Source organism: Myripristis murdjan, chromosome 1 (assembly GCF_902150065.1).
Source record: "Myripristis murdjan chromosome 1, fMyrMur1.1, whole genome shotgun sequence".
NCBI classification, from domain to species: domain Eukaryota; kingdom Metazoa; phylum Chordata; class Actinopteri; order Holocentriformes; family Holocentridae; genus Myripristis; species Myripristis murdjan.
The window spans coordinates 25,696,459-25,712,773 of NC_043980.1; the positions used below are offsets into that span (position 1 = coordinate 25,696,459).

At 41.9% G+C, this 16,315-nt stretch overlaps 1 protein-coding gene across 1 annotated transcript; it reads right to left on the reverse strand.

Moving 5' to 3' along the window:
* Positions 1 to 2,700: 2,700 nt before the first annotated feature.
* On the reverse strand, positions 2,701 to 13,926 carry LOC115363960 (cell adhesion molecule 4-like). The gene is made up of 5 exons (XM_030058339.1): positions 13,792 to 13,926; positions 9,499 to 9,771; positions 8,933 to 9,265; positions 8,365 to 8,616; positions 2,701 to 4,465 (listed from the first exon to the last, which is right to left on the reverse strand). Exons 1-5 carry the CDS (start codon positions 13,865 to 13,867, stop codon positions 4,287 to 4,289), a joined length of 1,113 nt encoding a protein of 370 aa, XP_029914199.1. The 5' UTR covers positions 13,868 to 13,926; the 3' UTR covers positions 2,701 to 4,286.
* Between the last annotated feature and the right edge of the window lie 2,389 nt (positions 13,927 to 16,315).

Here is a 16,315-nt window from a genome sequence, read left to right on the forward strand (position 1 = left end):
ACACAGACTGGTCACTGGAGGACACCGCTTCCTCGTCCTCGGTTGTTTCCCCCCTCTACCGCCACCAACTGGAACGGAGTGCAGAGTCTAATTATATATTCACTAATTCTAATATCCACAAAAAGAAAATAAATGTAAAAATAATGAATAAATAAAAGTAAGTGACATGGTTTATTTTATCTTTTTAGTCTTTAATGCTTCAATTCAATAAAAACGCGGTTTTCTTATAAAAAGTCACGGACAGTAAGACCTGTAAAAGACCTGCGAATAGTTATACACAATGTACAACACCCACAAATACGCAAATTAAGGTTATTTTTTTTATTATTATTATTGTTGCTAAAATACTATTAACCAGGTTGCTGGTGTAATTTGAGATTATCAATGTGTTGTCAATCAAACATCTATTTAAGTTTGAGCTTTTTACCAAATTTAAATTCAAGGTAAAATTTAAAATTCAACAAAACAGCACCACATTAGAAGAAAAGATATGGGAAACTGTAAATAATAGCACAGTCTATTCAAGATACACAATCGTGTTCGTGCCCCCATTAGTGCCTCCATTTCACTGTTAGAGTCAAATAGTGTGTTGTTTACAATCTATGCAGTCTTTTTATTTAGATTTCAATGCAAAGACTCTTGAAATGTAAAAGTGGAGAGACTAAATTGAGCTTGATAAAACTGATTAATTTTATCATGGTAGCCTTTCACTTCAGAAGTCACATCCTAGTAAACCTGAGATCAGTCTTGGAAACAGACAATGAAAATAATAACTGTAATTTCACCTTGGATTAACAGCAATGAGCATTTGATAATGCATTTTGTTAACACAGCTTCAAGTTAACCAAGCCTGTGTCAGCCTAACAGTGATACCTCAAACCAAAATGCTGCTGTCTTAGTTTTCTTGTGTTATTGTTGTTGGTGGTTATTTGACTCAGTCACTGAATGAAAGGTTATGGATATACAAACATTTGAGTGTCAGTCAGTACCATTTAAAAGTAACAGTGTCCTCTATATCCTGACAACAATAACCACAAATTCACTGCAGCACACTGGCTCTGAGTTTGGAGTTATTTGGTCACAGGGCGGCCCTGGAGGAAGTTCAGTCAGCTATGAGGAATCTCGTAAATAGGAAATCTCCAGTTCCCAGTGGTGGGCTAGTTATGTTTTATCAGTGCCTGTCACCTGACCAAACAAGACACACTAGGTCATTTATCCAAGATCTCTGAGTAATGTAGCCAGTTTCAACACAGATGACATGTTTAGAATAACAAAAAAGCTTTGAACTTACTGCCTTGAATCTATTCTTGAGTATGTATAGTTTTGTTTCAATTCTAAATATAGCTGCAAGCGGCCATGAAAGGGCCAAGCACCCATGCAGAGCATGAGACACATCAGGTCCATCCTGCAAGCAAAGTTGTTGTGGTGGCCTCGGCAGATCTAAGCCGAATTTTCCTGCTCATGTTCTTTACAGCACACATGGAATGAAGTGCCTAAGACATTATTTTACGTTAAGTTATCGCAACTTTATTGTCAGCTTCCACAGTTTCTCTCTCAATGATAACAGTTCCTACATTGCTACCTTCGAACTTCTTTGACAACTCACATATTTTTATGAAACAAGTAATATTTCAGGCTGTATATCAGCTACAAACATGAAACAAGGTATGTCAGATTTACAAGCATGTGATAAAAAATTGCAGCTTTCTTCTTCTCTCTCTTTTTTTTTTTTTTTTGAAACGTTATAGGCCACGCCCACTGAATATTTTTTCCAGTGGTAACTTTCACAAAAACGGGACATCTACAAAAGCTATTTATATTCACAAATTTCAACATTGAACACAGCTCATCACAGTTCACAAGAACTAGGTCAAAGTTCAGTTCTCACTAGGATTACAGGGAATTAAGTCACTTTCAGTAGTTTAACAATTTTAAACTAAGTTCACAGTCCCAAAATAAACTTGTTCATGCTCATTTCCTCCTTTTTTTTGTTTTAAACAAGCTGTTGTAGACTACTATAGAAGCACAGAGATTACTTTAAAAAGCAAAGAAAATCCAATGTGAGTAAATGCTTCACAACCAAACAATGCGTCATATAACAAGACAACTCAGACAAGCTGGTTTACAAATGTAATTCAGCTCTGTATACCATACATGCAATGGAAATTTTACGTAGCCTGCATGAACCAAATTACCCAGCAGTTCAAAAACATAAGATTCATGACATTCTCTAGCCACAAGATTTGCAATGATTTCAGTTCAACGGAGCACACAATTTAGAGAAAGCAATAATGGGGAAAGACCAGGCTCCCTGACTAAAAAACTCCAAGAGTATATTCTGAACGGTGGTTACTTTGAGAGTCCAGAAAACGCCAATTCCCAACAACATCCTAAGTATGCACCAACACAGGCAAAAGCTATTAGGAAAAAAAATAGAAAAAAAGAGCCAGGCTTTGAAAATGCAAACTTAAATTGTGCCTAGTCTGCTCAAAGTGCAATATTCAGCCGACAAATTTTAACATCTAACAAGAAAAGTACTCAAAAGAAAAATTGTGCAAACAATGAGTAAGACATTGTCATTCATTTGATTTTCTATCTTTCTGACCTGTTTGCCCTGAGAAAAGGCACAGCTCTAAAAAAAAAAAAAAAAAAGGGAAAAAAAATCAGAAATACACAGCATTTAACTTTTAACACTTTTTTCAACACATCTTCATTTTGAAAGCAGATTTCCCCTGTGTATTTTGGGTCAGGGCTATAGACCCACCAGGAAGTCACAGCAATAGATACTACCAGTTCCATACACCAATAAAAACAGCTCAAATCTTTTTGTTGGCATTCAAGAGCAGCTGCTTCTCAAAGTTGGTATCACCAAGCTGGTTTCTCCTGGGCCGAAATATTTGACCACCAATGCTGAAGAGCCTCTCCACTGGAGCGTTTGAAGGGAGCGCAGTGTTGTACTTCAGGAGCAGCTTTTTGAGCTTGGACAGCAGCATGTATTCGGCAAACCCTCTTGTGGTTGGTGCATCCAAATAAGAGTCTAGTTCAGTTTTTCTGAAATTCTGTGGGTTTCATTTAAATCTGATAAATGATGCTGCAGTGTCTGTCTTGTCACCACTGGGCTGCGACTGACCAGAACTTTTTGCATCTGAGTCAGCAGACTTTACAGTTAAGTTCAGAAATTCTTGTTTCAGCATCATTATAGTATTGCTGGAGTTTCTCCTGTCTCCGGTCTCGAGCTGGAATATTGGCAGCTGCCAATACGTGCTCCTTCTTCTAGAGCAAGCCTGTCCTTTGCAAAATGCTTGAGTTTGACTTGGGTGGAAGAACTTTGTGGCTGTTGGCTCATGGTTTTACCCTTTATTAATGATTTCTTGGGATCATCATTCACTCAGAAATCTTTCAAAGACTGGTCGGATGCTTCAACTCGATGTGTCTTTTCAAATTCACTGCCGATGGGACTGATGTTCCAACTTGTTTTTTTCAACCCCGTGGGCAAAATTTGCACAAAAATGTGATTTTTTGCCATTGGAATCTGCACCAATATGCGCATGAAACTCAAATATTCATAAAGGCGGATTTCAGCCATAAAATAACCTCAGAGCATTGTTAACTCTAGTGAAAGTTAACATGTTCATGTTCACATTTTCTAGATTCAAAAACAACAGTTCTATTCACTGTTACATATCAAGAATATGAGCATGTTCTGTTACAGCGTTCAGGCACAATACTGCTGGAACCTTTGGTGCTTGGCCCCCTATTGACTGTGATATCTCAGCCTACCAATTTCTTACTTCACTGAAGGCTATTTACTGTGTTAAAGCCAGCTGAATTGTGACTGAATGAAACCGAAGTTAAAAAAAAAAAAAAAAAAAAAAAAAAAAATCACCCAAAAAGAGAGACTGCTGCATCTTATTGTCTTTAAAGAATGTCTGTATTGTGACCAGTTTCTTTGCTTTGTCATAAAGGCAAATTTGTAAGGCAAATTCCATTTTATAGTCTCACCTATACTATACAAAACTATGCTAGGATGTAGATCATTAAGTGTTGTATTATTATTTCATTTGCCTGAGGCCTTTGTGTTGTTGCATATATTTATAAAATTGGCAAGTTCACTACATAACTGACAGTTTTGAAATTTTGCAGACATGAAGAAATAAACATTTTTGCTAATTTCAGTGCCTCTTTACGTTTAACCTAAACAACATACAAAAATAGAGAACACAACAACATACAGATACACACAAGAAATTTGCTCAGTGCTCACATAAGTATCCACATTGGTCATATTAGTCCTCTCCATTGGACACTGCCACATGGGTGGCCTTGCGAAAACGAAACACATCCCTCAGCTTGTAGCGTCCCATGCGGGTGTGTCTGTAGTATCTGGTGCAGGCACAGCAAGCAAAGAAAAGGATAGCCACCAAACTTGCTGCCACCACAGCAGCAATGATGGGTAAGTGGTCAACTGCAGAAAGTCAGAGAAGAAAAAGGAACAGATAACATTATAAGTCACACCAATCCCAAAAAGTCACAAGAATCAGTGAACTTCCTTCCTAAAGTCACTAGAATAATCACCTGCTGCAAGCAGGTAATGTTGCATCTCTTAAGCAATTCACTTTGCAGTCAAAAACTCTGACAGCTACAGATGGATGACAAATTAAAGGGAAAAAAAGTGTCTAAGTGTCTATGTGCAATCTCCTGGGTATTGTGAAATTAGCCTTTGGCTACAAACCGGCATATTTACATGTATAATGTTCATTAATATGCACTGTCCCCCTTTTAAATAAATAAATAAATAAATAGGGTTTTGGATCACCATGAGCTGCAATAACAGCTTCAGTGCTCCTTGGCATAGATTTTCAAAGTCCCTGGAGCTCAACTGGATAGATGGAACACCTTCCTTCTCAAAGATATTCCTTCATTTGGTGTTTTCATGATGGCGGTGGTGAGCGCTGTCTAAAACATTGATACAGAGTCTCTTATAGGTGATCAGTTTGGTTGAGATGTGACTGTTAAGCCCATAGCATGATTTACAAAAATTTTATATGCTCACCAAACCATTCAGTGAGCCCTTGTGCCCTGTGGATGAGGGCAATAACACCACGGAAGAGGCCACTCCCATTAGAAGAACTTATTCCCTCTGAGGGAACAAGTGGAAAAAGCATATCATCATCATCAGCGATCACTCAGATTTGAGTATGATGGTCCTCCAGGGGAGTCTTTATTGTGGGTCTTTAAATGGCTGAAGAGGCCAATTTTGGAACCACAATTTTTCTTGCAGTGTGGGCTTTGATGTGAAGTGCTGAAAGTGGAATGTGGCAGAGCCTTTTTAGTGGCAACTCTCTCCTTTCTTTGCTGCTGCTTGACTGTGGCAGCCTGTCAAAGATTGTTTCTCCACGTGGTTCTATTTTGAGTATGGTCCTCCCAGTTAGAGTGGAATTTTTTGAGGTTGATGCTGATGTTGTCTTTGAAGCACTTTTTCTGACCTCCAGGTGCTCTTTGGCCAGCACTGAATTGCGAGGTGAGGACCTGTTTAGGGAGGTGTTTGTCAGGCATGCATATTATGTGGCCTGTATCTCTCCGCTAGTGTTTAATCATGGTGGCAGCAATGCTGTTGATGTTTGCTTCCTCAAGAACACTGATGTTAGTGTGCTTCTCTTTCCAGCTGATACACAAGATTTTTCACAGGTGTCTCTAATGGTAGGGCTCTAGGACTCTAGGCTGTCCAGGTCTCTGTGCCATATAAAAGTATGGGCAAATGCCTTGTAGACCAGGATCTTGGTCCTTACAAGCAGGCTCGAGTTTTGCAAAGGTTCCACTTGCATAGGAGAGGCGATGGTGTACCTCACTGTAGATACCTGCTCCTTAAAGGCCGTATGGCCTGAAAAATGCAATTTTCGTTGTTTTTGTGTGATAAGGAAGGTCTTGGGGCCACATAAATACTGTCCCATGCATTTCACCTATGATAAATGGAGAAGTGCACACAGCCCGTTTTTTGAAACTGTCCCTGTAAAACGAACGGATTGCATTTCCTTGAAGTTGTGACGTCAGTGTCTGTTCTGACGTCAGTGACTCTGCCCACAGCGCCGGCGTCCCAAGGCAGCTAGCTACCAAGCTAGTGAACTTAGCCAGTACCCCTCCGCTCCCAGGGCAACAAGTTCACAACATATTTACAACATATTTAACAAAAATAACTTACCATTCTGAAACATCCTGTAATAAACGGATTTGAGGTGGTTCAGTTTCTCCTGCCGTCTGTGGTTCGGGATCGTACGGTTGTATAACGTCACGCTCAGGGTCCCAGTTTCACAGGTCCCACAGGGTTTTAGTCCAAATTTGCTCGTCTGTTGGGCTCATTTCAGCGCCGACTGTTTTATCAACCCAACACAATCAAGTCAAATCAAGCTTTATTGTCATTAAGCTGCACATACAGCAGTAGTGCACACAAAACGAGATAGCGTTTCTCACTTGGGATCCCCGAGTGATGGTAAAGTCAGCAGTTTAAAAGTCTAGCAGCTTTCTGGAGGAAGCTGTTGCGCATTCTGGTGGTTTTGCTTTTCATGCTTCTGAACTGTTGGCCTGATGGCAGCAGTTCAAAGTATTTGTGGAGCAGGGATGGGATGTTTCCATTGAGCCATGTCTCCGCAAAAGCAAGCACACAACAGTCTCTCTCCTGCGGGTGTCTCTTAGCAAGCGTAGCTCGTCCAGCTTGTTGTCGAGGGAGTGAACATTAGAGAGCAAGAGCGACGGTCCCGCTGGCCTTAGCCTTTAGCCTTTAGCCTTTAGCCTTTAGCCTAGCGTGGATCCTGGCTCTCTTCCCCCTCCTTTGTTGACGTTCGCACCGCTTGCCCTTCCTCCTCTCCCTGGTGACTGCCGGTGTAGACGCAGGTAAAATCCCGTGCTGGCGTAGTATGTCCACATCAAAGCAGAGTGCCTCAGTTCTTGCAGCATGCTTTATGCTGATGTTTAGTAAAGTCTCTCAACTGTAGGTTATGCAACCTGAGCGTCTGGGTTGAGCAAAACATTTAAAACATTCACTCTTGCTGATCTCTGGAGGGGCCGCTGCGTCCATGCACGCTCTCATCACAATAGCAATACAATGCCGGTGTTATGCCAAGGTATGTATCCCCGATAAGAATTGTGTCCCTTGTCCGCGGGAGCCGACAGGAGCGCGCATACATTCAAGGAGGGCGGAACTTCGATGTTTTAGTGGTCAAGTTTTATCCACAAGCTTTTGCCAAAGGTTAAGGTTAGGGTTAGGATTAGGTTTAGGGTTAGTGTTAGCAAATTTAACCAGCTGCTTTGATTGAAAACCCATGTTTTAATCGGCAAAACCAGACAGGGGACACACTTTTTTTTCGGGGATACGTACCTTGGCATAACACCGGCTTCGTCTGTGGTTCGGGATCGGAGACGAGCTCAAATACGTACGGTTGTATAACATCACGCTTGGCGGGCAGCCATGACAGTCTCGCTTTCTGTCGAAAGCAAGTTTTTTATCATCTCTATCAGTTTTCAAATAGTTACTGCATCTCGTTGGCTCTGTTTTTCTCTCGCTCAATATCGCACGCGCTATTGTTTACATCCCAGAATGCATTGCGCAGTGACGTCAGTTGCTTGGCCCGTCAGTGGAGAGGGGCTGATTCTCTCCTCTGATTTCCTAAACGAACCGTGCTGCCAGAGCTCCGGGATAAAGGCAAGAGAGAGGAGCTGTGAAACTATATTTAGCAGACCACAGGTACTCAATGCTACAAATACATCATGCTAGGGATATCAGCAGTTAAAATAAAACCCTGGAAAAGTGTACACCATGGGACCTTTAAAAGAGACTTGGGTAGGAGGAATGGTCCACATTTTCAAGGCATACACTGTCTGTTGTTGTTGTTGGTGGGGCTGTGCAGGAGTCTGATGGGGGCTGATGGAGAACTTTTGTCTTTTTTTTATATTCATGGCTAAACCAAGGGGTGGGTATGCCCTTGCAAAAGCATCAAGAATGCACTGAAGATCTTTTTCTGTGTAGATGACGAAAGCATTGTCATCTGCATATTGCTGCTCCACAATGTACTTTTGGTCTTTATCTCTGTAGACAAGGGCCTATGGTTTCTGCACCACTGAACTCTCAAATGTGCATTTGTCTGTGTAATGATTGAGGGCTTTATGATCTGCAATTCTACTATAATATCCTCCTATATGTACAGTATTTCTGAAGAACAGTATTCCATTGGTCCAGTAGGGATCCAGACATTTCTAGAATCTATTCCAAGGAGCAATGACACTGCTCTTGTAACCTTACCAAGACACTTTATGTTGCTTTTTCCTTTAATTTTTCATCCATCTGTAGGTGAGACAGCAGGTTGAACTTACTTTTGACATCTACGTCAAACACCACAGTCAGATTTCCCAGTTTGTTGCTGGCAAAACAGGTGTATTTCCCTTCATCCTCAAAAGCTATGGAATTGATAGTGAGAATGCTGGCATTGAAAAGCAAAGGATTGGCCGGGGGGAGCGTCCAGGCATAGGAGGGGCTGGGGTTACCCACGGCTGTGCAGTTCAGTTCCAGGTTGTCTCCCTCTGTGATGGTGATTGAATGCAGTGCCTGTTCTTTCTGGACCCAATCTGAAGTTAGTGTGTTGGGGAGGAGGGGGACAAACAGAACACCCATTAGCTCAGCAAACAGAAGTGAAAAATGCAAATGAAAACACATGGAAAACAAATAAATAAGCAGAGTGTTGATCATTTGGGAAAACAATGTAAGAGAGACTGATAACTCAACCAGTGATCAGTGATGTTCTGAAGCACCACTTCCTCCAAAGGCTTTGGGTGGAGTTGGTTTACATTTAACTCTTCTTTTGTTATGGTGACGACAGCCAGATTGTTTGGAAACAGGAAGTTTCAAAGGTTTGAGGTGTGTTGGTTTCATTATGAGACTCACAATGGACAGTAGCTGTGAGGTTTTGTGACTTCTCCACAGGAGGGATCTGTGGTCCCTCAGGTCCCAGCTCCAGCTTGGCTTCACACCAGTAGTGTCCCTCTTGATCTTCTCCTGTAGGTTTGATGTTCAGAGTGAAGATCTCAGTCACTGGTTTCTTCTCTGAATTATTCCGGGACTGTGATGGACCTAGAGCCTCCTGTCCCCTGTAAAACATCACAGAGAGACTCCCAACAGGAGCAACGTTCTCGACTGTGCACTGCAGAGTGTATACATGGCCCTCTGTCAGGGGCCCAGTGTGATTTAGATAGTTGATGGATACCAAGTCTGGAGGCTCTGCACGAGGAGACAGCAAGAGGGAAGATAGTAAATAGTAACTCACAGTAATATGTCTGAACATAAATCTCTTAGAAACATTAAGAGAACTAAAAACAGATAGAATCTACTTGAATCTACCCAATATGCTATATCATGCAACATATTCTAGTTTAAAAAAAAAAAAAAAAAAAAAAAAAAGTGTAGAGACCACCACTAGTTGGAGTTTTGTGTCCAACAGTGAGGACACTCACGGTATACGGTTACAGCCAGCCTGCTACAGCACTGTTTCAGATCTTCATGATCATAAAAGCATATGGGCGACGTTTCCCATCGGGTCATTTTGTCAACCTTCCATAATAGCTTGGTTCCATTTTCTTGTTTAAATGTTTGACCAAGAGACACTTCCAAATGACTGCTTTCACCATCACAAGGACTTTTACATAGGCAAGTGGCATCAGCAGGATCATCACGCCTCACTACCAGTCTGGATGGATGGAACACTGGTTTATCTGGACATTCGTAATCTGTGAGGCAGAGGACAATGACTTACATTTCACATTGCAGATTAGTTATCCATATGACAATTTGTGTGAACAGATACAAATCTTAATGCTCTAAATATCCCCTTTATATCATTCTGTCTGCCCACCCTTTCACACAAAAACTGCTTTTGGCAGGTCTGAAAGAGAGGCATGCTTTTTGTTACACAATACAGAAAATTGAACATCATTTTGAAATGATTAAAGTGCAGCAGCCCCCTTGTCAGGTGTTTATGACAAACAAAGCTTGAGTAAGGCACACTCAGTGATGGACAGCTCTGACCATGCTCTTTTAGATAAATCTGGTCTTCTCCCCTCAAGAACAGGTCAGGTTCCCCAAGGCAAATTTGCACATACAATGAAATTGCACTCTCACTGTATTGTTGCACTTTTTTATTTGCACGTATTGGTAATTATTTCTTATCACTGGATAGTGCATATGGAGAGATTGGCATTCTTGTGAAACTGCTTTTGTTTTTAATGTTTTCATTGTTTTATTGAGCCTTTCATGTGTCACTTGCGTGTCTTGCTGTTTTTTGTATCATGCTTTTCCTACATGCTTTTGCTTTATTAAGGGTCAGTAAAGAGCTGAACTGAAGACAGGATAGTGATGCCATTCAACAGACATGTATGCTCAAGATAGGCAGAGGCATAACACTTTCACTTTGGTTGCATGCCATGCAACTGCAGGCAATTCACAAGTTTCTTGTGTTTTTTTGTTTTTTTTTAAAGTCAGCTGCTGACAGTAAGATACTGTGCTGTCTACAGTCAACTTGGTATAAGGATTTTGCTTTTGAATACTCAGCTATCACTGTTTCAGAGATGGGTTTTCAATATTTGAAAATTATGCCTTCAAGACTAACAGAATCACTAAATCACTAGATTTTGAGGATTTCTTTCTTTCTTTCTTTTTTCTTTTCTTTTTTTTTTTTTTTTTACCATGATTTGTTACCATTTACCATGATACAATTTGAGTACATGTAAAGAGTGAATGTAAGGGTGTGGTGCAGAATTTCTCTAGTGGTGGATTCAGAGGCGGACTGTCCTGGGAGGCTGGGTAGGCGGCCGCACCCGGGCCCGGGTCGCCAGGGGCCCGGCCGTCACCGACCGTTATTTTTTTTAGAATTCAAACGTCCTTTACGGGCCCCACCTCTTGGCGTGTCGAGCAGCTGGTAGTGGGTGGGCCCATTAATTAAAGCATTATGATGACGATTCATCACTGGGGCTTTCACATCACGCAGGCACGGCTCAGCCCTCGCCCGGCTCTGCCATTTATTGTGTTTGTGATCAAGGGGCGCAACAGCGCACCGGTCTGCGCCGAGCTGAGCGCAGTGCAAGGCTGGCGACGTCGCCAATAACCAAGTTGATTTTTTTTTAACTTGGGCTCAGCGCCCTGTGACGACACTTCGGCGCGGCCAATAGGAGAGAATAGTGGAATCAGAAAAAAAATCTGTCAGATTTTGGCAGAACGGCAAAAAACAATGAAGGAAGCTGTCTCTCTATGTGCAGAGCTGTGGGACACCAGACTACAGTCCGACCATGATCTCATTAAAAAAGCCCAATCATGGAGAAAGACTTCCAACAATTTGGGAATACCAGGTGTGTTTAAAAACTGGCAGAGATATATGATGTTTTTGCTTTCCACAGTAGGCAGATTTTATTCTCTTTTTTTCTGCAGTCACCAATACTGTTGTAAACTGGCACAAATGATTTACTACACTGACAAGAGGTGTGCGTATTTAGAAATCTAGATAATCGACATCATGAGATATGCACTACTCTTGAAAAGACAATGCAATATAGTCACTCTGCACACGGATGCGTGCTGCTCTGCGCCCGTCTGCGCCGTACCCAGCGCAGAGCCTGGCCCAAACCGCGTGCTATGTGAAAGCCCCTAAGCCTACATGGGTAGCCTGTACATGTAGGCTACTGCCCAAATCAGAAAGGGATTAAGCCAACTTTATGCTCTGTTGCGCAAATGCTGATTGTAAATCACCCAGCATTAACCTCTACGTTCAGTGAGGTTTGCACAGCTTTTCTATTATTTCTTACTCTTCCTGTCACTGTCGCAACCTCTGAGCGCTCATTCTCTAAATTGAAGCTAATTAAAAACTACTTGAGAAGCACAACGGGACAGGGGAGACTCAGTGGACTTGATATGTTGTCAGTTGAAAGTGATCGGGCGAGGAAACTGGACATACAACGCATAGATGAGTTTACAGAGTGCAAGGCGCGTCTAGTTCCTTTCTGATAGTGGTGAGTAGGCCTACTACCCTACGTGGAACTGAATTTGTACTTGTACTTGAACTGATGGGCTGCCGTGACAATTGTAATCATAATCATATCATTGTAAATGGATTTGTTAGCTACAGTGGTGCTCTTAAGTTGAGGTGGGTTCCAAAATGTCGTTGTCGCTCTCCGTGGTGCTGAACACAAAACGCTTTGAATTTGTGTGAAAAATGGAGTTATTGCTTGTGAGCCCCGCAGTTGCGGACATGTGTTTGTTGTAAAGCATGTAACTTACAATCAAATTGAATTGAAATGTAACTTAAAGCTTTAATTTATTTTGTAGCCAAGCACAAGAATGAAACAGTAAGCTATAGCGTGTTTTACTGGCGTGCCCACCGCTGAGCACAGTGTGACTGTGTCATTTTTTCTTTTTCTTTTTTTCAGGGCAGGAGGGCGGCTGTGGGGGCCTGATCATGTGGCTTGCACCACGGCCTGGCCATGACTTGTTCCGCTACTGGGTGGATTTCAGGTGGAGTGAGGAAGCAGCTGGCTGTACAGATCTACTAACTGTGCAGCTCTGACAGCATGGAGACTCTGGATAAGCCTCGTGTGCACACCGCTTTACATGTTGTAGTGATCAGCTGCAGCCTGCAGTGGTGAGCTGGAGGCCACAAGCAGGAGAAACAGAATGATGAGAAAGCTCATCACGCACTCTACATACCTAACCTACATTCGTAACTGACTGAATAAGGGCTGAAGCGATTAGTCGATTAATCAGCTCAGTCGACATAAAATTAATTCATTTCAGTTTGATTCCAATTATAAGAAAACTTTACTGTGTCACAAGCAGCACAGAAAATTTGGTGTGTTCCATAAAAGCCATTAAGATGTTCCACATGATGAATAGCTACATAAAAACTGCAAATGGTTAAAAGGCTGAGGTAAAAAACAAAACAAACAAACAAACAAAAAAAAAAACAAGCAAACAAACAAAAAAACAAAAACATGCAGTGTAAATAAATACTTGCTTTGACATGAAGGGTGCTGCTTATGATTTGCTCTCTCCAAAATAATAGCATTCAACACAATATGCATATTCCTTAAGCATCTCTGAACATAATAATTCATAACGTAAAGAATTATTGTAGCAGTAGCACGGGAGCCTCCTGAGTGACAGCCGAGATTAGTTTCACCGGCGACATCCTATTTCCTAAATTCACCAAGTGGCATCGCTATAAAACAAAGTGCAACCAATGCGAAGAAGAGAAATGAAATGGGCTGCTTTCCATCAAGACAGCCACGCTGTGAGCAACGAGGATATTCAGTTAAAACATCAGGGCAGACATCATGGAAAGTGAAAGTATTTCTGCCCGCTTTTCAAAGGGCGACGCAGGCCGCGCCCCACTTAAAGTTACATTTAGTAGAAGAACCGAACCTTGATGTTTGCATTTGCAAAGCTCACTAATATCTAGCTCAAGCGCACGTTTCTTTGTACCCCAAGGAAGACCACAGGTTTCCGTGCGTAACCTCGCGCACGCAGCTTGGATGACGGCTCTTTTCAGGTATAAACATGCACAGTCGATAACAGCAGCAACCCTCCCCTACCCCCTCAAAAAAAGAAATATACTCCAAAAGTAAAGGGAACGTGGAAGGATTCGCTTATAACAATAAATAAATAAAATAAAAAAGAACTAATTTGCGTTACTACACACCCCTGACAAAGACAATTGCACCTGATGGAGTAACCAATTGGTTAGCTGGAGAACTCAAACTTACCACAACATAATCCAAAAAGGCCACAGTGAAACTTCAACAAAGATATGATTAAAAGTATAGATCGCAAAAACATCATTCCCGTCTCTCGGTCCCGTGCAGTCTATACGATTTAACCGTGTTAGGTCACGCACAAAGAGGTCAGTATGAACTGTGTCCGATGAAAGCAAGTGTGCAGACGAGTTGGTTATGAGGGAGACGGCTTTCCTGTCTGGGGTACAAAGCAAAGGAAGTGGGACTTCCCGGGGATCCTTATCGCTAAGTTTCCTGGAAGCCATCCCATGGAAGTGTGTGTGTGTGTGTGTGTGTGTGTGTGTGTGTGTGTGTGTGTGTGTGTGTGTGTGAGAGAGAGAGAGAGAGAGAGAGAGAGTACAGTAAACAAAATGGCATGGAGGTTGAGGTTGAGGGCCATGCCATACCCATAATGAGGGAGAGAGCGTTAAGTGTCAGCGTTTAAAAAGTATAAGCTGCTTTGTTTTTGTAGCTATTCACATTTTTCAAAGCAGAACAATTTTTTCTACTACTTTTCCAAAGAATTATGCATGTGGAGTTAAAACTGTGGCCAGAAGAGCAAGTTAAAAACAAAAATTTCAGGTGATTTTTCAGCTGCACTCCAGCCGCGATGTTGCTCACTCTGGCACTCAGAACATTCCGCAATTAGTGTGTATTGCGTCCAAATTTCGGCTTCAAACTGGAATTGCGGAAAAACGGAAAGTCGCTTCCTCTCCATGAGATGCACGTTTTTCGTATTTGGTGCGTGGACGCAGGTCAAAAGCTCTGCGCCCTGGAGCCTACCAAAGTTTTGGCCATTCACTTCGGATGGCCTAAATTTTCCGAAAAATTGGAATTGCCAAAATTCCGTGAGTCGGATTGCTTATAAAAGTAATAAACACTTCTCCCAAATCGCGCCGCACATTTCACCAATTCATTGTGTGGGCCTAAAACGAAAGCTGTAGGAGGAGTAGCGCGCCGAAAAATTTGCATAATAATAATAATAATAAAAAGAATAAATATGCAAGATAAGATGTGTTGCCTTTTCAAGGCAAGCACATAAATACGAATAGGATGTGCATACAGCATATCCATGCAAAAGCTAATGCTGACGGGTGAATAGGTCCACCTTAAGAGGGACTTTCCATAAAAAAAGTAGGCCATACCTATGTTTATCTATTTTTTATTACCAACCCCGACCTTTGCTATCAGACAGTTCTAACTAAATATCAATAAACAAAGCAGACTTTGTACATGGAAACAGCATCTGTGCTCACTCGTGAGAACTTGTGCCATCTTTGAGTGCAAAACAAATTCTTTTGGCAAAATTCCCGAGGTGAGGTGGTGTCAGGTGCTGGTAGAGACATATCTCTCAAGTGCTGACCCAGGAATGTGTGCTACTTTATTGCAGTTTGGAGTACAAGATATCCATCATGGCATGACTGGAGATATTCTACACCACCACCTTTCCCATACAAATATCAAATAACTGGCTGCTATATGGCCATAATAGTCTCTTTTAGTGGTTCTCCTTCACCATGCCCTATTTCTCAGCTCTGCTGAGAAAACAGGAAAAAATGAAACTGCACTGGATGGATTTTGCCTGATACAAGACTGAACTGTCAACTCGTTACTCCGTTTCCATCTTCGACAGTTTATTGCTGTTTTTAATTTGGCTGTTGAATTTTAATTATCATTTTATTTGCTTGCTGTATATTTTATCCTATTTCTTTTAATTGTATCACATGTAAGCAAGTGATACAGCAACAGCAGAGGGTGCTCGAGGCCTTCTAGAGGGAGAGAGGGCGCCAGTGTGGTGTTCAGGCTGGAAGTCGGTGTACAGTCGGTCTGATGCGGCACATCCGGCCAGTCCGTCCCCACACTACACTGGTATAAGTGTTAGATGGATGGAAAGGAAGATTGACAGATTTTATTTATGGGCTACCAGACACTACAATCCAGGGGATAACATGGAAAAGTTAAAAACATCTATTTCAAACGTGGTCTCAATGTTGGCTATACTGTATTATACAGCGCGGTAAATGTGTGCGTGAACTTCCCGCATTCTGATTACTTGACTTGCGGGAATCGATTTAATTATGCGCAGTACCCACAATCCCACACTGAAATTCAGGCCATGGACATCCTACCGAGAGTGTGTTTCGCTCTCGCAGGAACAGTTCAACAACAAGAGTGCTGGTGTACCTGGGAGAAGCGGAGGCAGTTTCAGGCACTGCAGTGGTACGGTTTCTCCTCAGCGCATCTACTGCTGCTAACCGTGAGAGGCGTCCTGGGAGGAGTCTGTGTGTGTGTGTGTGTGTGTGTGCGTGCGTGCGTGTGTGCGTGCGTGCACCGGCAGGATTTCTATCCGGATTTTCTGATGAAGAGAAGCTCATTCAAGTACCACACAAGTTTAACATAACCAATTATATTAAACTGCCCTTTATCACACTGGATGTTTTTCAGTGTGTGTGATAAACGATACAGTCTGTATTGTCAGGACTGTGTGCTGTAAAACAAAACAAAACAAAATTTC